The sequence below is a fragment of the Sinocyclocheilus grahami genome, unplaced genomic scaffold (assembly GCF_001515645.1).
Source record: "Sinocyclocheilus grahami isolate Dianchi unplaced genomic scaffold, SAMN03320097.WGS_v1.1 scaffold87.1, whole genome shotgun sequence".
In the NCBI taxonomy this organism is placed as follows: domain Eukaryota; kingdom Metazoa; phylum Chordata; class Actinopteri; order Cypriniformes; family Cyprinidae; genus Sinocyclocheilus; species Sinocyclocheilus grahami.
This window is the reverse complement of record NW_015505266.1, coordinates 397,853-421,484: the sequence shown is the minus strand read 5'-3', so window position 1 is coordinate 421,484 and position 23,632 is coordinate 397,853. Positions and strand designations below refer to the sequence as shown.

General features: G+C 37.7%; 3 protein-coding genes across 3 annotated transcripts in view; 2 read left to right on the top strand and 1 right to left on the bottom strand.

Annotated features, from left to right (window-relative positions):
- Nucleotides 1–51: 51 nt before the first annotated feature.
- LOC107586924 (protein BTG1-like) lies at nt 52–1,335 on the top strand. Its single transcript, XM_016274480.1, has 3 exons — nt 52–198; nt 366–502; nt 765–1,335. The coding sequence occupies exons 2-3, from the start codon at nt 385–387 to the stop codon at nt 1,100–1,102; spliced, it is 456 nt and encodes a 151-aa protein (XP_016129966.1). The 5' UTR covers nt 52–198; nt 366–384; the 3' UTR covers nt 1,103–1,335.
- Nucleotides 1,336–2,937: 1,602 nt separating this feature from the next.
- Nucleotides 2,938–16,808, top strand: LOC107586979 (inositol-pentakisphosphate 2-kinase). Its single transcript, XM_016274562.1, has 13 exons — nt 2,938–3,137; nt 6,255–6,314; nt 8,392–8,487; nt 8,591–8,657; nt 9,045–9,049; nt 9,299–9,388; nt 9,646–9,704; nt 10,128–10,200; nt 12,782–13,061; nt 13,353–13,488; nt 13,923–14,025; nt 14,147–14,226; nt 14,317–16,808. Exons 1-13 carry the CDS (start codon nt 3,057–3,059, stop codon nt 14,519–14,521), a joined length of 1,335 nt encoding a protein of 444 aa, XP_016130048.1. The 5' UTR covers nt 2,938–3,056; the 3' UTR covers nt 14,522–16,808.
- Nucleotides 16,798–23,632, bottom strand: part of LOC107586978 (centromere protein P-like) — a 66,062-nt gene continuing 59,227 nt past the window's right edge. The window contains exons 5-7 of the mRNA XM_016274561.1: nt 19,061–19,140; nt 18,773–18,864; nt 16,798–16,937 (exon numbers count right to left, since the gene is read on the bottom strand). Coding sequence (XP_016130047.1) covers nt 16,798–16,937; nt 18,773–18,864; nt 19,061–19,140 — 312 coding nt within the window. The remainder of the gene's footprint in view (nt 16,938–18,772; nt 18,865–19,060; nt 19,141–23,632) is intronic.

Sequence of the window (23,632 nt, the reverse complement as noted above, 5' to 3'; positions counted from 1 at the left end):
CTGAGGCGCGTGGCTGCAGAGTGTTTACCATCAGAGCTCAGAACTGGAGCTGCACGTACTAGCTCGAGCCACCGCCGAAGGAGGAAGTTCTTGGTCGAAAACACAGATTTATTTGGCCATTTTCACTACTGCGTCGATAAAGGCACTCGCAACAGCTGTAGAAACTCTTTGTGTCCCTACTCTGAATCACTGGAACAGGTCAGTGGCGTTTACGTGGCGGTTTTTCGTGTTATTTTGAACAAAGGAACGTGCCAAAGACCAGGCCTGTTGAGTTCCGCTGTACTTGAGCTAATTGATCTGAAAAAAAACTCGTTTGTTCTCCCTTTTGGTTGCATTTCACGGTTTCCTTGCGTTTCCCCTTTCAGCTCATGCGAAAACCTCACGATGAAAACCGAAGTCTCTACTGCTGCTAACTTTGTCACACGTCTGTTGAGAGGAACAGGGCTGCTTTCAGAAGAACAGCTGCAACAATTCAGGTTCTCTTTGGAAGAGTCTTTGGGGGGTAAGAAAGGGTTGGATGTGATCTTGCCATTGTTCAGAAGTAAATTCAACCACATCGTGGTCCAAAATTTGTGCTTTGTGATGAAATTGAACATTGTTTTGAACAGAGCAGATGAAGGTTTATTGCAGCACCAAAGTCCATTCACTGAAACTTGAACCATTTTGTGGCTTAACAAAGCACCAGAAATTTTAGCAAAGAATTGCAAACACCAAGTCCATGTTTCATTGCACCAAAGCCTAACTTATGTTTTTTTTTATTGCAGATCATTATCAGCACCATTGGTTCCCAAACGCACCCTACCGAGGTTCGGGTTACAGGTGCATTCGGATCAACCACAAGATGGACCCTTTGATAGGCAAAGCGGCCTGTACGATCGGACTCACAAAAGAGCAACTCTTTTCACTGCTGCCAAGCGAACTCACCATGTGGGTCGACCCTTATGAAGTGTCCTACCGGATCGGAGAGGACGGGTCCATATGCGTCCTCTACGAGTCCGTGCCTCCGTCGGACACAAACCAGGCGGACAGCTGCAAAGATGAACTGAGAATGGGACGGTCGAGTCCGTCCAAATCCTTCAGCATGATGACCTGCTCCAGCTGAAGAGCGATTTTGTGTAATTGGCTGGGCACAGTAAATCAGGCACTGCTCACGTTTGATTTCTTTTTAAACCTTGTTTTTTAAGACAGATTTTGTTTTAATCAAAGGTGAAATCTTATTGACCTCATGGTGAAAACAGATGTATTTTGATTAATGGTGTTTTAAGCTCCCTGTACAGTCCTGTTGAATGTTTTTTACATTTCTATTAAAGGTTTTCTATGAATTTCTTAAAAAAAGGCCTTTTGTGGTTCTTCCGTGTAACTTTATTTGATACACCGATTTAATCAAAACATAAGCCATACAAAGGGCTCTTTATACTTACTATGTGTTATCTTCATTTTTAATACTTTACAAGCAAGCACTTTACTATAGTTAGACAAGCTACAAATTTAGCATCTTAAAGTCTATAAAAAGGAATTTAGTTTTCCTAAAGTTTTATGTATGTGGGATTTACATTAAATAATACATTTACATTTAGCAGACGCTTTTATCCAAAGTGACTTACAAATGAGGACAATAAAAGCAGTCAAAACTAACAAAAGAGCAACAATATGTAAGTGCAAATGACAAGTCTCGGTTAGCCTAACGCAGTACACGTAGCAAGGTGTATATATATAAATATTATACACACACAAAGAAAAACAAGTAGATAGAATAGAAAAAATAGAAAGCTAGTGTTTGTTTTTTTTAATAAAAAAAGAAATATAAAGTAGAATTAAAATAGAATAGAAAGTGTTAGAGTTAGAGGGTCAAATAAAGGTATATTATTATTATTAATAAAGGTAATAAATGAATATTAATTACAATGACATAGACGTCAAACATTACGTCTATAACTCACATGTTCTTAACTGAATGAAAAAAAAGTCCAGAACGATGAAATTTCTGGATGTGAATCACAAAGTAAAATGCATCAATATTAGAACTTACTTTTTGCCTGGCAATACTTTTTTATGGATGATCTTAAATGAGATGTTTTTAATTTTGCCATTTCATTTTCTTAGTCTCCCTACATTTACATAAACATTTGAAATCATGCATAGTCATAAATGTATTACTTTAGTAGTCACTTAATTATTTAAAAAGGTTTTATTGTCTACCAAATACAACAAGCTTCTGGCTCTAAAAATGTCTCTCACATATTGTTGCTTTAGTTTTGGATTTTGACCTAATTTAAGCATTTTCTAATTGTTTGCCAGTACAGAAAACCCCTACAATCCCAACCTATAAAAAAATATTATTTTAAAGTTCTTTAAATGCAAATTATATACAATAATTATACTAATACGCACAAGGTACACAATTTAAAATGTATTCAGGTAAAAATACATATTTATTGATCTGCATTAATTATTTATAACTTATGAATCCAAAAATAAAGTTTTTCTGAGCAAATCGCGTGCCTGCGAAAACAAAAGGAAAGAAAAACAGCAATCATGTGTTCATGACATAATTTTATAGATATAGTCTATAATTTTTCATAAAAGGTATACATTTTGAAAAGTATTCAGGTAAAAATAAATTGAATGTACATTTACATATATAATTTTATTTTTGGATTAATACAATTATATTTCAATCTACTATAATTATACTTAAATCTTTTTCTCTTGAGCAATCATGTGCAAGCGGACAGAAAAGGGAAAGGAAAAAGCAATCATGCGTTCATGATATCATGCCTTCAGTAGAGGACGACCATTTGATTGTCACTTTCAACATCCAATCAGCGGACGAATTTAACAATGGCAAAGAAATCTGGCCAATGAGAAACCGCAATCCCTGCGCCTGGCCAATGAGAGCGCAGAGGAGGCGTGTCCTCGCGAAAGCGGAATTGGCGCTACACCCGTCGGTGTGTCAGACGCGGATCCTCCAGAAGTTTTACGCCTGACCCCGATCTTCTCGCCCGGAGTATCAAATCTGCGCCAAAACCCCCATCAGCTTACGGTTCTTCTGGGTTATGGAACTGGATAAAATGGACGAAAACGACTGGAAATATCACGGGGAGGGCAACAAGAGCCTGGTCGTGTCTCATTTGCAGGTTAGTGTTCAATAGTTACTAGCTTTTAGCTTAGCCAAGATTCATATTAACTCAATCAAATCGGAGTCAGTCAACAGGAAATCAAACCAAACTACTTGGAAAGGACCTAAACACATAGTTTGGTCGCTTTATACCATCAGTAGACGGAAATAGACCTTTTCCTTGTCTTAAAAGGGTGTTGTCAGGGCTTTAAAGCTAATAGCCACCTAGCAGGCTAAACCAGGATTCATTGATAAAGTCAATGTACAACATGTGTGTTACTCATGCCACACCCACTTTATGTGCTCGAAAGTTTATTAAACTGTTTCAGTGGCATATATAGGATAAGTAACGCTGAGAGCCATTTGAATGGAGATGTTTAAGTTTCTGGATGGTTCTGAGCATCTAAAATTGGGTTTCTATTGGAGATAAGATTGTACACTTAACATCTTCCCCCTCTGGGCTTCAAAGTTCAGACTGGAAACCTTTAACAGCTCCCCCTTCATTGGGTGAAAGATAATGCGGGTTTAGACCGTTTTTAGACCACTATGATGGATGGGAATTTAGATGTTCATCACTTTCTTTGGGAAAAAGTACAATTGGAGACAAAACAGATTTTGGCCTATGAATTTTTAACAATGTAATATTGTTTTAAAGGGGTCATATGCTGCTTTTTTAAAGATCATTATTTTGTGTATGTGGTGTAACAGAATATGTTGACATGCTTTAATGTTCAAAAAACACATTATTTTTCAAATACTGTACATTATTGTAGGTCCTCTATGCCCCGCCTCTCTCAAACGCTTCGTTTTCTACGAAGTCCCTCCTTCCGACAAGCGCAGTCTGCTCTGATTGGTCAGCTGACCCAGTGCATTGTGATTGGCCGAACATCGCAAGCACTCGTCGAAAATGTAACGCCCCTTACCATAATCGCCAGCTTCATCTTTCAAAATAAATGTAAAGACAGAGCCTGAAAGAATCCGTGTATCATTCGATCATTCGTTTTTTGATTTAATATTGAAAGTAGAAAAATGAGAAAACGGCTACTTTTTCCTTTTTCTCCCCCAAAAAACGAGAAACGAGAATTCAGCTTTAATTTTAGTTTTTCGTTGAATGAATGAAAATGAATAAACAGCTTGAATGTTTGATTTCTACATGTGGGCGGGAATTAAACGTTTTAGGGGGGCGTGGCAGAGTCTTAACTTTGATAAAGAATATCTCTTTGGTTTTGAGACTTTAGTCGTTACAACTTCAGGGATCTTATCTATGCACATATCAGCTTGTAACACTCCAAAGAGAAAGGAAAACTTGAAATCACATCATATGACCCCTTTAAGGTATTACTTTGCTAGAACTTGGTCTAAGCACTCTTGTCTGAAACTCTCCTATATTTCGACAAATGAGAGAAATTCTAAGTGAAATCTATTGCATATAAGATCGGAGTCATAATTTATGTCTTAGCAATTCTAAGTAATGGAAACTATATGTAAATGATTCATTTATCAGTTCGTTGTATCATGTAGTTGACTCCTTTTGTCACTAGGATGGCAATATCAAGGTCCTGTTTTCTTAAGACCAAGGATACCCAAACAGATTAACCTTTGTCTGATTTTCCAGTTAATTTGGGATCATCTGTACCATCACACGAGAAATAAACTCAGAACAAGCTGCCGGAAAAACGTTTGGAGTCATAAACACGCTGGATTTATATTACAGACTACAACACGGAATTGTGTGTTCAATCACAGGAAGCTGCCTGAGACAACACTGGCCAATATGCTGATGTTATTGTGTCAAAACTGGGTTTGGGGAAAATGGGTGAAGCTTTGATGCAGTTTTCCAACCAGTTTTAGAGTCCTGCAAGGGCTTGTCCGTCTCTGTTTGCTGTTTACTGACATTCTTTCATGCTCCCACACTCTTGTGTGGATTTTTGTCTTGTTGCCTGGTCTGATTTACATTCTTAGAGTACGAGCTGGACCACATCGTCTTGATCAAATCAGTCTGAATGAGTTAGGTATCTTATAAAACCATTTGTAAAGGCATTTCGGATGCACACTGACATATGAATGGGGTGAATTTCACAAAATATTACAAGAAATTCTTGCAATTTTTTAATTGCCATAAGTAATATTTTCTAATGTCTAATTGTACACTCTAAAAAATGCTGGGTTGTTTCAACCCAACTTTGGGTCAAATATGGACTAATCCAACTTTTGGGTTAAAAATGTAATGTAAAAATTGAACCCAACGGTTGGGTTAGTCCATATTTGACCCAAAGTTGGGTTGAAACAACCCAGCATTTTTTAGAGTGTATTTAACAATTTTTAATTAATACGTTTTATTATTACAAAAATAATTGTCTGGACAGGATGGTTTTCATTGTTGTATTATAGTTGGGTTATTATAGTTAATTAAAACAATAAAAAAAACTTTTGCTATTTGAAATAAACTTAAACTCAAAAAATAATAATATATGGAAATATTCAGCTTGTTGCTAGCTAACATTTCTAATGTTTTTTTAATTAAAATGTAAGTGCTAAAATAACTAAAACTGGAGTCAAAATTAATAGAAACTATATAGACATTTTACAAAAACTACAAAAAATTACAAAAACACAAAGTTACTCAAATGAAAGATAAATATTAAAAATTGATTTAAAAATAAAACAATCCTGGATGAGAATTAAGTTTTTTTTTTTTTTTAGATTTAAAGAAATCACACGTGATTGTTCTAAAAATGTGTACAATAATTTATTTTCTTGATATATTTGATGTGAATTATGAGTTTCATCCTTTTTTGTTTAACATTTTGTGAGGCAGAAGTAGGCTTTGTAAGCGTTTAGAAACTGCATTAGCCTTTAAGGGGCCATCGGTTGCATTAGTTCATAAAACAAACCGCCAGACACATGATTGTCACCTTTACATTTGTGAACCTTTTTATATCTTAAGAGCATTCTGGGAAAAATGAAATGTGTATTCAGTTTACAGCTGAGTGGATATTTGTTGAACACACAGGCAAACCCATTTCAAAGAATTCCCTTTTAAACTAAAATAAGACAAGGATACATACAGCTTTCAAAGTCTGTGTGAAATGACTCGTGTGATTTCTGTTTTTAAACGCATCACTTCCTATTACAGCACTGTAAAGTTCTTCGTCTGCTGAAGTTTCCCTCCGAAGACTCTGCACATACACGACAGGTAAAACTTCCCCAAATCAACACCACTGAACATTATTACTTCCCAAATTTCTCCGATATGCACTATATTAACTTTTGCACTGTGTTACCTTTTCTTACACTATGAAAGATACCATACTATTAGGGGCCGTTTACTCGACAATGTTTTCAGCCAAAAACGGTTAACTTTTTATGCGTTTTGTCTGTTCGTTTACACGACAATGGCGTTTTGGGGACTGAAAACGCATATTTTTGAAAACGGGTTTCATGCCACGTTTTTTTTTAAAACGCCACCGTTATCGTTTCCGTGTAAACACCCAAAACGTGAATCTTTAAAAAAAAACGGTGACGTCATGCGCGTGCGTAGTACGTGTTAGGTATGTAGACATGCGCAGTACGTGTCGATTTTAAAGGCAAGTGCGAACAAACATACACAACATTGGCAGAGTACATGGTACTGTTGTTGCTGCTTAAGAGTTTGCTAACGCTTCTTCAGCAAAGTGTGGATTTACCTCATCAATATTACTACCAACTGCGGAGACGCATATACGTCATATAATCTTCACTTCCCTACTGTTTACTAACAAAGTTACAGCGCCAACTACTGGCCTGACATATGTAATACAGCGTTTTTGGCCGTTTACAGCTGATTCTAAAAATTTTATTGGTTGTCAATTAAAGGTTGATTTCCTACACTATGCTACAAAAATGCTAACCCCTAAACCTACGTCACATCTGACCCTAAACTTAACCAGTGAAATTGACTGCACGGCGGATTGGCGCTGAATAGCGTGGTAAAGAAAGTTGCAGTTCAGGAGATAAACAGTTAATAAGATTATGAGATTGTTCCGTGCTAACCCCTAAACCTACGTCACACCTGACCCTAACCTTAACCAGTGAAATTGACTGCACGGCGGGATAGGCACTGAATAGCGTGGTAAAGAAAGTTGCAGTTCAGGAGATAAGCAGTTAATAAGATTATGAGATCGTTCCATAACTCCCCAACCGGACCTCACCGGACAGTGGCACCTTTTTAGTTACACCCAGCATCACTACCCCCTCCTATCCTGCGAATTTCGAGCCCCGGGACGCCCCCGTTGCTTGGAACAAAGCGATAGAAATCTTTCCCCTGCGCTGCACTGTGCTGGGACGGCTCGCGTGATAGCTCGTGGGTGATTCCCGTTTATATCGTTAAGCAGAGGTTCAAACTCCAGTCCGAACACCACTGGCCACAAGCTTTGGGCTCTGCTCTCACGGAGAATATTTACTTATATAACATATTTTATTTTAGATGAACTAGAAACAATCTATAATTGATAAAGTTTTATTTTGAAATGTAAGTCAATAACAATTGACTGGAGCCAGAGCCAATGGTGAAAGTCTTTGCGCGAGGAGACCCCGCCCCATTTTGGAGGTTCTGCCCACTTTTGGAGTTCACGCCCCATTTTGGAGATCTCCAGTCTGCAGTTATATCTACTTGGTTTTCGTGGATATGTGTAAACTTGAATCGTTTTGAAAACGTTGTCGTGTATACATGAAACATTTTAAAATTGCAAGGGAAAAACATTTTCCATTTTTGGCTACATCGTTGTCGTGTAAATGTAGCCTTAGAAGCCAGCTAGAGAACTATAACATGAAAATGGCTACAGGCTAAACCTCCAACAAAGATTTATTGGATACATATTGTGACCAATATTCAAAACATGGAGAGAAAGACATTCATTAAGTCTACAGATGGATAAATATTTGCAATACTTGGAAAAATGGATTGTGTTTGACTCACCATTGTATGATTTGCCATATTTCTATCAATGTAACTCAAGTATTGATGCACAAATGATTGTTCTATCATGTTCTGTTGACGTAAATAGTCACTTTCAATTTTAGCATAGTTTTGTCAACAATTTCCACAATGTTTAAGGTTAAACAATATTTCTGTGTGTGTTTTCTTGCACTGTATTGTAAGTTATTTGTGTCTCTTGCTATGAAGAGTATCTGCAACAGTGTAAATGCAAATATGCTTCAATTGTTTGGTCTTGGTCTGTTTGCATTGACATACAGCGTAGTGTCAGCTCATTTTCCTACCTCTTTTCTGCCAGACCGCAGAACAAGCTTTTCGACACATCCCCAACATCGTGGATTATAGTAAATATGTCATGAAGCCTTTACTGGGGGAGAAATACGTTCACAGTGGAGTAAGTCAGTTTAAGACGTTTATGTACAATATTACATTGTATTGCTTTAACACAAGCCGTGACCCAGAGAATGAGATGAAAATAATGGCTTGAATGTTCACAGGAGGTTGTTAAACTACCACTGGACTTTGTGAGACAGCTGTCGCTAAAGGTCCAACAAGAACGACCTGGTACGAATGATTCTTTTTTTGCTTCAATTAAGTTTTTTTGCAGTGACATTGTAATGCCCCCCCAAAACCAACGGTGTTATGATAGTATTTGTTGTATTTTGATTGCAAAATCCTTGTATTACAGTAATTTCAACATTGAGATGAATAGATATTACTAAACCTCAAAAGTAAAATGTACTTGTCCATTATGGTAATGACAATTTATAGGAAAAATGTCGTAGATGGGCTTAATTTTCGTTATGCAAAAATAAATTTTTTTTTCTAGAGATTCATCCCCTAAAAAAATGCGGTCTGTTGTTCATCTAAACATGTTTATGTGAGATGCAGTCACTTTTGTAGACCGGATTTGATGTTGCGTGACGGTGTTGTGATCTTTCCTTCACGCAGAACTCGTTAGTATGAATGTCTGTTCTTGGGGAAGTAGACCACAGTAACTGAATGACTCGTTGAATCTATTTGTGTGGAATTTAATCACATGGTCAGTCAAACAAACAGAGGGAGGTGGTGTGAATCTGATCTGAAAGGCTTGTTTGTCTTCATAAAAACAACTAAACTTCTTTATATAAAGCTTATTCACAACACTTCATTGTGTAACTCAAGATACAAAGATACAATTACATATTTTTCCTTTCCCCCCCTAGCCAAAATGTGGATTTCTACCCTTTTCAAGGCACATAACCAAGGAATGCAAGCGCAAAGTTTGCAGATTCTGCATGCATCAGCATTACAAGGCAAGTACCAATTGAAAATCTAGTCGTTGCCAAACTTTTAAACCAGATTTATTAAAGCTAACTTCTGCTTTAACACAAAAAAAGAGGATGGTGCAGTGTAGTGTAAACATCGTGCCATCTGTTTGTACTCTACGTTATCATATAATCAATTCTTTGTGAGGCTCGGCTACAGAAGATGAGCTTATGTTGCTGAAAATACAAGAATCAGTTTCAATCCCAAAGTTTCATCATGAAGCGACATGTTTTGTTCTTTACAGTTAGCCAATGGGAAGTGGAAGCGATTGAGCAAATATTGCCCTCTGGATCTCTTCTCAGGGTGAGTTACTGCTTCAGTTACTCAATGCAGGAAAACAGCTGGATTTATATCTTTCGCTGATGGTACGACCTTTAGCCAGTATTGTTAACAAACCTAACTGACTGCGGCAAAGACATTCACCAAGCTGGATGCGTCACTGGCCTGTGTTAAAGCCAAGAATTTGCCACTTGAAAAAGGAGCATGATCAACATTTTCGCAAAAGTTGTGACTCGCCTTTTCACTGTGAGACCAGCCCTACAATCTATAATGCATGAAGGTTTTGTACTGCTGCTTGAGTCACAGAAGTGCTAAAAAACAAGATTCAGATGGGGTGATCCAGATAATCTCGAATAATGTCGAAATCAAAATGCGATGCATAGAGTTTAATACCAAAAGTGAACTAATTTTACACACCTAAATCTTATTCAATATCTTGTATTCCAGGAGCAAACAGCGAATGTATGTTGCATTGAAGAATCTGTTAGAGGAACCACAAAACAACTTGAAAATCTTTAAGGTAAATATGAATTTCTGTAATTAATTCAGTCCCGAATCGTTCAACGTCTCTAAACAAATTTAGATTTTTGGAACTTTACACTTCAGATTAAAGTTTGAAAATCTCCCCTCGACTTCCGTTGATAGAATGTTCAGCATTCGAAATGTAACTGACAGTGATGATGCCATGCATACTGATTCGCAGTTGGTCTTCTGTTTTAATTCATTCACACCAAGAACGATAACTATATTAGCGTCGATAACATTTTGCAGTTTTGACGTCTACTGCCTTGTATGTTTGATTTTTTTTTTTTTTTTTTTAAAGTTGAGTGGATTCTGATTGGCTGTCAGTGTTTTTATCATTCATTCACTTATTTATCATTTATCATACACTGCCCAAAAAACTTGCTTTAAATATATAAAATATAAAACTCTTTAAATATAAAAAACGTACTTGCAGTCTTTGAGTCAGAACATTGTAGTCTACTCTCACAGGATCAGGAAACAGTCCTCCATAAAATACGCAGCACACATCTGAATATTTGGGTTGAAGTGTTCTGGAACAGTGTTGTAAACACAACTTAACCACTGATTACTAGTCATGTCCATTTTTGGAAAGCCAAAAAAAAGTAGTTTCGCTCTCACAACGAAACACAGCGCATTCAAAACATGGGCACACATCTGAATATTTGGGTTGAAGTGTTCTGGAACAGTGTTGTAAACACAACTTAACCACTGATTACTAGTCATGTCCATTTTTGGAAAGCCAAAAAAAGTAGTTTCGCTCTCACAACGAAACACAGCGCATTCAAAACATGGTGGCGGCGGCGGCAGCAACAATACTACAGCGAGAATAAAAGTTACGCCACCTTTCTTTGCGTGAACATTTGTGCGGCGTTATGCAAATCTTCCCACATAGTGACGTAGATATGTGGGGGCGTGTTACAGTGTGTTCACACCAAATGCAAATTTAATTATTCGCACAAGTAGATTACATACAAAGTCAATGCAAAGACGCAAATAGAGGCGAATGACGCGAAATGCGCGACGCGTTTGCCGCGAACGCAAGATATTCGCCTCAATCACGTCTTTCGCGCAAGTTCAAAAATTTCAACTCGAGCGGAAAATTCGCCTGACGCCGACGCATCAGCGAAGAGCTTATAGGCATGTCTGTTTGAATCAGACAATAGAAGAGAGCATTATTGTAGCCGTCTGTTATTATATAGGTCTGGAGCATAGAAAACAATTAAAATCAGTTGTAGTGGTAGTTGTATTTTATTAGCATGGCTACGGAGATGCTGCTATCAATAATAAAAATAATAGTAATATCAGTGTATATATACAGTAGTAAAATGTAACACACACATTAATACAGGATCCTAACGTTATTCTCTGGATGGTGCTGTGAACCCAGACACGTCGGCGTTTGGCTTTCCATTGTATTTGGGACATTTTGACAACGGGTACAAAACAGCGATTGTAGTTATCTCCACCATGGCTGATCACGCTGTTTTTATTCGCGCGAGTGACACGAAAAGCATGCCGCGAGTAATCTAGAGCGAGTGGCGCGATGCGCATATTCGCTTCGCGTCTGGTGTGAACGCACCATTAGAACGAGCCGTTTTAGGTAGGTGTGGCTGACTCTTAAATTTTATAAAGAATATCTCTTTGGATTTGAGACTTTAGTCTTTGCAACTTTACAGATCTTCTTTATACACCAAGAGCTTGTAACACTCCAAAGAGAAAGGAAAAATTGAAATCGCATCATATGACCCCTTTAATAATAAACAGTTTAAACTGGTTTACTGGTCTTAACTAGTCTCCTAGCCCATTCAGGCTGCTTTTAGAGGGATTTTGGCTAGTTTTTAAGCTGGAAACTAGCTTTGCTGACCACCAACTTTACCTGGATTTGTGATTAGCTTAAACCACCAAAGACCAGCAAACCAGCTGGGGAAAAAGAAAATCAAATATTCAAACTCTAGCTACTACACAAATATTGGTTTAATCCATTAGGAATGGTTGATAAATAGAAAAGTAGCATTAATTTGTTGTTTCTCGCAAAAGCATGCCGCGAGTAATCTAGAGCGAGTGGCGCGATGCGCATATTCGCTTCGCGTCTGGTGTGAACGCACCATTAGAACGAGCCGTTTTAGGTAGGTGTGGCTGACTCTTAAATTTTATAAAGAATATCTCTTTGGATTTGAGACTTTAGTCTTTGCAACTTTACAGATCTTCTTTATACACCAAGAGCTTGTAACACTCCAAAGAGAAAGGAAAAATTGAAATCGCATCATATGACCCCTTTAATAATAAACAGTTTAAACTGGTTTACTGGTCTTAACTAGTCTCCTAGCCCATTCAGGCTGCTTTTAGAGGGATTTTGGCTAGTTTTTAAGCTGGAAACTAGCTTTGCTGACCACCAACTTAACCTGGATTTGTGATTAGCTTAAACCACCAAAGACCAGCAAACCAGCTGGGGAAAAAGAAAATCAAATATTCAAACTCTAGCTACTACACAAATATTGGTTTAATCCATTAGGAATGGTTGATAAATAGAAAAGTAGCATTAATTTGTTGTTTCTCGCATTTTTTTTTTTCTTCAGGGCGGAGAGTTGATATTTAGCTGTAAGGACGATGCCAAGCAGCAACCCGAATTGAACGATCTTATTCAGCACCTTCGGCCTTATTTCCCTCATAGTAACAGCCTCTATAACGGCCACCAGCCTGGCAAAGCTGTCCTGAACGAGTTCATTCAGGTGATCTGCTCCGCTCTGCTCAGCGGCGGGGACTCGAATCGCTCGGGAGAGCCCAGGAAGGTGCACCTGTCTGAGAGCAGGCCGCACTGTGAAGCCAGTCCCTTCCCAAGAGACCTGCTCCGCAACGGTGAGGACTTTACCAGTGACTTTGGATGGCCGTCAGTGGGAAAACATGGTTTTATGTCCTTCAAAATATTGCTAAACAAGTGCAATGAAAATCACTTCACTGATGAGTCACGATATATGCGTAGGAGTGAACTGGAGCAAAAGTGCTTGACACAGTTTAAGAAAATAAACTGCATTTCAAATGACACATTAAGAGGTGTATAAAAGGTCAGATTATTGCGGCATAGAAATTCCGGTAGTCATAAATCTGTTACGCAAGACCAGTAGAACACTCATTTCCATGTGTTCACAGGTAACCACGGCCTCCCTAAAGACAGTGTCCTCGCAAAAATCCTCCAAGTCCAGATGCTGGATAACCTGGATATTGAAGGAATCTACCCTCTGTACAAACGCGTGGAGCAGTATCTAGAAGAGTTCCCGAGAGAAAGGTGAATTTTTAATCGGGGATATTGAGTGCTAATTTACTAATCTATCAGATCAATACGCCAGTGCAAGAACGTTTTGTTCCTGCTGAGTAAAGTTTATATTGGGCAAATACTTCAGATCTATGCAGTGTTCACATGTACTGAAAGCATTGTATAAAAATTCAGAACAGTTGATGAATCCTAACCAGTTATTATATACTTCATTCTATAATAGTAAGAATTGTTACTTTCCCTGAAAGACTGAACAGACACTAGGTGGTGCAAAAGACACATTTGTGAATATAAGTAGTTCAAGTCAAGTCACGGGGCACTGCGGCCACATGGTGGTCCCGTGCCACATGGTCCTAAGTGATTTCCATGCAAAGCCACATCATCTTTATGAATAAACTTGCCTAAAGGCACTTTAACATCCAATCAACACTTGTTTGTATCTTCAGAAACCGACTGCAGATAGATGGGCCTTATAATGAGAGTTTCATGGACACGGTGAAAAACTGTCCTTCAGAAGATGACGGATCTGTAGAATATGCTGTTGGGAAGGTAAGACCGTGAACGTGATGCTGAGAAGTTTACATTTTTGTATATATTTTGGTGGCAATTAAGAATCCCCCCCCCCAAAAAAGTTAAAGATTAAGATTAACTCTCAGATGTTACCTTCTAGGTTCATCAGTATAGAGTTGCGATGACTGCCAAAGACTGCTCAGTCATGATCACGTTTGCACCTTGTGAGGAAGATGAGGAGTAAGTCAGTTTTCGCCCTTTAAAATCACTGGTTGATTTATCTTCCTTGACATTTGCCATCATTTTACTTTTCGTTCGCTTCGTTTCCAGACACCAGTTGAATTTGGAGAAGCCTCGTTTCACGTATTCAGTCTCCATCCTGGATCTGGACCCCAAACCGTATGAAGGCATCCCTCACCAGTACAAGCTGGACACAAAAATCGTCAACTACTACCTGCGGAGCACGCAAGCTCTGCCCCCCTCCAGCCTATATAAGGAAAGGCAGGAGTGCACGCTGCTCTTCCATGCTGTATGAGACACCTCTACAAGTGCTGCTTGGGAAATGCCTAGAAGTGAAGCTGAAATAGTGATACAATTTAGTTTTTTCTGTTTGCTAGTCTGTCTAGTTGTTTGCCCTCCCGTGAACTTGGCATTCGCAGTTGTTGCCAGAGCGACCTGATGTTTTTCTTTTTGAGGGTTCTCATTGGGGCTGGTCTCCTAAAGCACAGAATACCTGAACGAGTCAGTCATTGGCTGTAAAAAGGGAGGACATGGAGGGTGTGTGTGTGTGTGTTTTTGTGCAGTGCTGTTGGGTGTTTCTCGCACGCAGCAGCGCTACTGTGGTTTCCAAGTGCCAAAAGTGGCTTACAGCAATTTTCCCCAATGAATGTTTTACCGTGCATCAGCTTGGCCGTGTCTGCAGTTGCTGTACAGGCAGTTTGGAATTCAAAAACAGACAAGTACTTGAGTTTTTAGCGCGGCTTCATCCCTAGAGCTCCTCAAACCTCTGACCCTCGGCGAGCTACAGTAGCGGGAGTTATACTGACAAGCACAGACCTGTTGCATGCTAGCGAATGAGGTCGCGATAACACCGTCACTACCCGTAAGATAGATTTTATCAATTAGAAGATAAGCCTAATGATATTACTCGCTATTGAAATTGTATTTTTGTAACGTACGCTCGGCTGGCGTAACCGCTGTATACAAATCAAAGTGTCTTATTAAAGAGTAGTTCACAATAAAAAATAAAAAAAAAGTCCATTGTTTACTAACCCTCATGTCATCGCAAACCCGTTTGATAGAATCGTTACGCAGCTCGTCAGTTCATTCTGACCAGGTATTGTGAAAGAACGACTAAAAATAACGACTGAAATTTGTTTGACTTTAGAAGACATGAAATTCAGTGCACAAGTCCTATGGTGCTTTATTTGGAGCTTTACAGCCTTTGGTCACAACGGTTGTTGTATGGCAAAAGTTACGTAACGATTCTTCAAAAGTTTGGTAAAACATTTGGAAAACATTAGTACAGACATGATGGAGTGTACATTTTTGGTTGAACTACTACTTTAAAGCTAGTCCATCATCTCAAAAATAAAACACCACTGTTTTTCCCAGAAAAATTGCTGTAAAATGAAAAATCGTCTGTGTCTGTCCGTCATCGATGGCTTTGTCTCAGAGTTTGACACTGATATGCGTAGTTGTCTCAGAGCAGAAAACAACCAGAGGAATCCATCCCCAGCAGCTTGAACGCTACTACGGTTACGTTTGGCTTTAGTTTTAATGGCCGTAATTGGTTGCAGAGCCAGACATATTTCATAAGTCGACCAAAGATGGACCGTACGCCAGTTTTTTTAGCACAATAAAAAGGATGATCCAGCAGTTTTTCCAACAGTGTTTTTTTTTTTTCAGAGAAGCAGTATAGGCCACAGAAGTGGTAGAGTTGATTTAATGTTACACAAGTTGCGAGTTTGACATCTTTGATCGTAAAAACAACCACAGTTGACGGTTTGCGCAGATTTTACGGTGTAACTAACACTAAAGATGGCACCTCATGGTCGCTTTTCTCTGTTATGGGGAATATAACTGTTACAATGTACTGTGGCGTGAGTGATGCTCACGCTTCTGTTTACCTCTTTTAGCGTGATGCAAACTGCTTCGGCTTGCTTAACTCAAAGTCGTCAATGCAGTTCCCATCAGGCGAACAGTGTTTGCATTTTACATGGATGAACATTCAACATTGCCAAACTGTGTTCACACTCCCCTTTGTCTTAATGTGAACTGGTGTCAAGAGAAGTATTAATACGCCTTACCTGTGAGCGAAAACGCTTTCGTTTGGCGTTTGTTTGACTGTCATGTTTTGATGTGTTACGAAGTAACTGATTGAAAAGTGCAGTTTCTCCACAACAGACATTGCTGTATTTGCCTTAGTTTTAACAACATCTTTCCCCTTTTGAACCAGAGATATTATGAGTCTGAGGTGGTGACATTGTGTTATTCTAATGAAATAAAGATCTATAATCACTATGTAGGTAGGAATGGACATTAATTCTGTTATTAAGCAAGAAAAGAAAGGAAGATAATAATTTCTGTGATGGAATCTAATGTTAAAATGTAACTATTTGAAAATACAAAGTGGATTTTGCTGTCAAACATTTTGTATTTAAAATTATTTATTTTTCTAGCTCTTGTCTAATGATGTATATTTCCATACAGTGTGGGCATATCATATGTAAAAATGATTGAGACGTACAGGTGGCATCAATATGTAGTTCCTAACGGGTGATTGTACAGGTGTTTATATCGAATAAACGATTAGATATGAAGCTCCCACAGCGTGAACTTTGGCTTAATTTTTGACTTCTCACAAACACAGTTCTTATCAAGCCCTCGATAGATGCTTCCACCCCAAGAACCCGCAGGAGGCTCTGAAAATAATCCGTCGAACTCCCGAGCTGAAAACAAAATAAAACATTTTAGATCATTGTACCACATTCTAAGTCACTATTATGAATTATACAAGTGTACAATTTTGAAATACTTGATTCTGATTGGTAAATTTTATATTTTACGGAAGCCTTATGAGGCCATGGATTATTTTTCATTCTTGTTTTCTCGTGATCATGACTTAATTTTCTTGTGATCGACATAATAGCTGTTTTCATGATTATTACTTAATTTTCTAGTGATCTCAACATAACGAAAGTTTTCTCGTAATCACAATTTCTTAAAAAAAAATTCTCATCTCGACATAATAGCTTTTTTCTTGTGATCACATAACGTGTTGACATAAAAGTTTTCTCAATCACAACTTAATTTTCCCGTGATCTTGACAACGAAAGTTGTTTTCTCGTCACAACTTAATTTTCCCGTGATCTTGACATAACGAAAGTTGTTTTCTCGTCACAACTTAATTTTCTCGTGATCTTGACATAATGAAAGTTTTCTCGTCACAACTTAATTTTCCCGTGATCTTGACATAACGAAAGTTGTTTTCTCGTCACAACTGAATTTTCCCGTGATCTTGACATAACGAAAGTTGTTTTCTCGTCACAACTTAATTTTCCCGTGATCTTGACATAACGAAAGTTGTTTTCTCGTCACAACTTAATTTTCCCGTGATCTTGACAACAAAAGTTGTTTTCTCGTCACAACTTAATTTTTTCGTGATCTTGACATAATGAAAGTTTTCTCGTCACAACTTAATTTTCTCGTGATCTTGACATAATGAAAGTTTTCTTGTCACAACTTAATTTTCTCGTGATCTTGACATAGCGAAAGTTGTTTTCTCGTCACAACTTAATTTTCCCGTGATCTTGACATAACGAAAGCTGTTTTCTCGTCACAACTTAATTTTCTCATGATCTTAACAATGAAAGTTGTTTTCTCATCACAACTTAAATTTCCCGTGATCTTGACATAACGAAAGTTGTTTTCTCGTCACAACTTAATTTTCCCGTGATCTTGACAACGAAAGTTGTTTTCTCGTCACAACCTAATTTTCCCGTGATCTTGACAACGAAAGTTGTTTTATCGTCACAACTTAATTTTCTCGTGATCTTGACATAACGAAAGTTGTTTTCTCGTCACAACCTAATTTTCCCGTGATCTTGACAACGAAAGTTGTTTTCTCGTCACAACCTAATTTTCCCGTGATCTTGACAACGAAAGTTGTTTTCTCGTCACAACTTAATTTTCCCGTGATCTTGACATAACGAAAGTTGTTTTCTCGTCACAACTTAATTTTCTCGTGATCTTGACATAACGAAAGTTTTCAGCGTGATCAATTATTTTTTTTAATATTCTCATCATCTCAAATTAACAAAAGTTGTTTTCTCATTATCACAACTTCACTTTCGGAATTTTCTTGTGATATCAACATAACGAAAGTTATCTTGTGATCATGATTTAATTTTCTTTTGATCTCAACAAAGTTATACCCCATCAGTTATATTTACTGCCACCTAGTGCTTCAGTTGTGTAACTTTCAGATAATAACCTATCAGGAGAAAACAAAAAAGAAAAAATAATTCCATGGCCTCTTAGGACTTCCATGATATTTAAACCATTCCCATGACTATTTTCATGTTTCTTTTTTATTCCACCAATGCAAGATAGAGTAGCTAATTGATGGCATCATGCTAATCAAAAACTGGCTAGTTTATGAGTCTAGTAAAAATGGCCTTTGAAGACTTTTAATCTATCTAATAAGCAGGATAAGATGGTTAACCCTGATGCAATATTATCCCTTACATAATGTATTTTTCACTCATCACCCAGTTAATCTTACCCTGGTCTGCCATTTTCAGCAGGAGCTCAAGCGATGGCTTTACCACTCCTTCCATGGACACATCGATCTTCCAGAATATGGTCATGGAGATCCTGAGACATACAGCCATTGACTCTTTCTATATTTCAAGCATGTAATCTGGATATATCAGTCGTGGCCACCATAAAAAGATACAGGAACTTGCCGTCACTTGACATAATAAATGTTTCATGTGCCATCAACAGATGGAAAACAGCAGAAGTTATGAACCGCGGTTTCCATTTCACTTTCTTAGCTGATGCAACCTACCCTGGAAGTTGAGGACTTCTTATAATCATGAGCTCGGATCGACATCCCTCTGGAAGGCTGACCACGTCTGGGTACTTCTCCTGCCAAACAAACCACTTGTTTGTTAAAGGGATCAAAATCCCGACAGATTCCATCTGACCCACAGCAACCTGGTTCCAAAACACCGGCTGATAACGAAACACATACGAACAAAATATGTGGAGAAATTTACATATTAGAGATTTGCGTAATTGTAAGTGGAATTTGCTCCATAACAAGGCAAGAATACACTGAAGTCACAGTCTGAGACTGTCTGCACATAGCTTTGATGTCTTACAGGAATAAATGACTCAAAACGTTATGATTTATTCCCCTCCATGTCAAGGGTTTTGACTTTCTTTCTTGTGACACAAAATTAGAATTTTTCAAGATTGTCCTTGCAACTACATAATTAAATATTCAAATACAGTCAAAGTGAACAAGGACAAGGGCTTTTAGTCTCCAAAATCACCAAAAAGCAACATAAAGCTCTCAAAATCGGTACATACTCTTTGACGAATTGCTTTTGTTCCTCTTTCATAAGTGGCCATGGATAAAAGCATCTGCGAAATGCATACATGTACATTCAAAAGTCTTCTGAAGTAATATGATACTTTTATGTAAGGTAAAGACCCCCAAATTCATTATTCATTGATAATTTTTCACTGCAGTGAGCTGTTAACTGTTGTGACTGAATCATTGAGGCAGTAACTTGAAAACTGGATCAACCTAATTCATTAATGGATCATTCAGATCAGTTTTGTAAATTAGATCAACTGATGGACTGAATAGATCTAACCCAATTATACTGAAAAAGAATCCAGAATATTCCACAGACATTTTAGGTGAACTATTCCTTTAATACACCAAGTGTTTTTTAATAATTAGTTGAGTTAAAGACCTTTAACAGTCATGCCTTCAGGACTCTAAACCACAAAAGAGAAGATTGAATACACAGAACCATTTAATACTGACAGTAAATAATAAAATAAAAGAAGAAAAATATTTCCATCTCTCTGTCTTTTGCAGAAACCACTAAATACAGTTAGAAATTATACCCTTACTTACCGCGTCCCTTAATTACATATTAAAACATGTACAGATACTCAGAATGTTTTAATAAGTAATTACGACATCTAATAAAACTGCTCTTAAATTTAACTCGGCTCATTTGTCTGCATTTCAACTAGGTAATTAAAAACATATGATAATTGACACCATGTTCCCACAATCAACCAACAAAGACATCACAAATCCCTTAGACAAACCCATCAGACTTTCCCATTGGACATCAGAACTTTCCAGAATTTTTTCCCAATTCCCACATTACACCGTTGGGAAATGCTGTCAGTTACACCATTAACTTGATGTTTCCTCTGGTAAACACTGAGACTTTCTCTAAAAGAGTATCTTGAAATGTGATGTTTCTTACGGCCTTGTGAAGACTAAAACACTGTTATGTTCTTAGAGCGAGACATTTACATTTTTGCAAATGTTTATTTTTACACGTACACATTGATTCAGGTCAATCAATGAGTTATGTAATTTGTATTTAGTCACAATGACTGTATTCTTTCCAGTTTATTTCTTGCACACTGTTGGCACAGATTAAACTCATTTTGTTCAAATATATAGTTATAAATTGGCTCTTATGCAAAACTTTTTGTTGTTGTTGGTTGTATGCTTTTACAAATCTTCATCTGTACAAACAAATATTTTTGCTTACTTTTTACATGAAAGATTTCAAATCTGTTTGGGAAAACTAGCATATAATTAAAGCATTTGCCAAGACTTTCAACCCTCACCCCCCATAAATATTGTAAATAACTTCATGAAGCATTTTCTGTCAACGTGTTAACCTAAAACATTTAACAGTTATTTAAAAGACACCACTATTTTCGGTAAACGTGACAGAGGTCTGACCAAAGGCTTCAAGGCTTCCTTGAACTAAGCCATTAATTTAGCATCTGTTACACAACCCAACCATTATTTGAACTCTGTACCTCTATTGTCTGATCCTGGAGCGACATGTTATACTCCCCACCGATCTCTGTCAACAGTTATTAAAACACCAGACAGGACAACCAGAGTCTCTGGGCTTGTTCAGAGGCCAACACTGGATCGTTTAAAAACTTGACAAGAGAAATCAGTAAAGCTGCAATCCTCAGACTCCAAGTAAATTTTCGGACACACTGGTTGCACCGATTAAATCATTATTTAATTTACACCAAGGTTTGTTAAAGGGGTCATATGATGTTGCTAAAAAGAACATTATTTTGTGTATTTGGTGTAATGTGTTTATGTGGTTTAAGGTTCAAAAAACACATTATTTTCCACATACTGTACATTATTGTTTCTCCTCTATGCCCCGCCTTTCTGAAACGCATCGATTTTTACAAAGCTCATCGGTCTGAAAAGCGAGGTGTGCTGTGATTGGGGCGGGCTTGCGGCAACCACATGTGACGACCCCGGACTGGATTCCGCTTCGTCCATGGTGAAAGCCGATCCAGCGATCAACAGCACGAAGTTGATGTATTTCCTCAACAACCAGCACAGATCAGCTCTAGGCATGACGAAGCGATATCGTCCTCTTTTGGAAGGCCAGACAAAGTAGTTTCGCTTTCACAACGAAACACACAGCGCCTTCATGACATGGCGGCGGCGGCAACAACAATACTACAGCAAGAATAAAAGTTACGCCATTCTTTCTTTGCGTGAACATTTGGGCAGCGTTATGCAAATCTTCCCACATCGTGACGTAGACATGTGGGGGCGTGTTAGAACAAGGTGTTTTAGGTAGGCATGGTTGACTCATAAGCTTTATAAAGAATATCTCTTTGGATTTGAGACTTTAGTCTTTGCAACTTTACAGATCTTCTTTATGCACCAAGAGCTTGTAACACTCCAAAGAGAAAGGAAAAATTTGAATCGCATCATATGACCCCTTTAACAGTGGATGACCCAAAACGGAATTGTTAATCTAAATGCCTCGAGGGTGATTTTGAGGTACCCAGCTAAAAGGAAAGAAACACAAAACCGCTGACTACACACATGCCACTGCTGAGTGCTTAAGCTCTCTGGCACAACATAAAATCTTCCATTATGTTAAAAGTTCCATAAGGAAATATACTGAACCAGATGCTGAAGCAAACCGACATTACCACAGTGGAAAGAGATGTCTGAACGCAATGAAAAAACACAGTACAGCATTTTGACAGACATTATCATGGTGCAAGGCATGTGTGTGAAATAGTCTTCTGGGTCTCAAAGTACATCTGAAATGGTCCTTGATATTATACAGACCATTCTAACCAATGGAATTCATCTGTGGAAAGAGTGATGTTTTTTTAAAGACATCCTAAATTCAACATCCTCTGTTGAGTTTCTTCAAGAAAAGAACGTCATGTTGGTTGGGTCTACAACCAAACAGAACTAGAAGAACGTCCAATCCTCGTAACTCAACAAGAAGTGAAAAGTAAGTGTGGAAATGCATGAGGAATCCATTTTAGAACCATTTTACTTCCATGAAAACAGTAGGTAGGGAGGGACTTAATGTGGAAAAGTGGTTTCTGTAGGACAGGTAGTCTTAAAAGGATGGGACTGACTTGCTAGCGTCATCTGAAAAGGAAAGCCATTTCAGAGGCGGAGCAAGTACATTTATTTTGAAGAAAAATACTGAAGATGTTTTTTTCCTTTGGGTTCAAGTACACCAATGAATCATGCACAATTAAGACAAGGAACATGTATAAAGAAAGCTCAAGTATAAAGAACAGTCGCAGCTGTTCATTCCAGCTGGTTGAGTCACTGAGCTCCGGTCATTACCTGATGGCAAGTCAAAACATCCTACGATGCTGAAACATCTTTCATCATTAATTTCACACTACAGTTAAACTCTCTTTTGATCTACGTCTCATAAAACTCATCTATTTACAGTTCTGTCGCTAACATACACATTCTTTTACACATTACAACTTATAGGTTACTTACACCTGGATGAGATGTTGCAATAAACGTCAACACATTCGATCGTGTAAGAGTGATATCAGTTTTAATCTAAGGCTGGATGCGTTTGCAGTTTCTGGAGGTTGTTTAATTCTGAAAGCTCTGGAAAATGTCTAAAACTCATCTCCTAGTTTGTCTGCACCTAACCCGAGAAAAAAAAAGTGAGTAATTTCTGCTCACTAAAGACTATGTGGAGTTTTTAAAAGGTTATTTACAAAATGTCAAACTTTGAAGTGCATAAAGAGTATTTGCACTACTTTTTTCTGTTTTAAACTTTTAATACTTTAATTCATAAACATCAAGTTAAATTTAATTGGTTGTCTGATTTGACAAATCTTCATAACGAATTGCTATTAAACTGCACAACTTGTGTTTAACATATTTGTCTTTGTCTACAAACAATGAATCAAACCATCTAGTCAAAACAAATGAACAGTTTGTTTAATGTCAAATGATCTAAAAATATAAAACTTTATTGTGATAAATGACTAAAATAACAATGGCATATCTGCTGTGCGAGTTTAATATTTCTAACTAGTTTCACTAACTAGT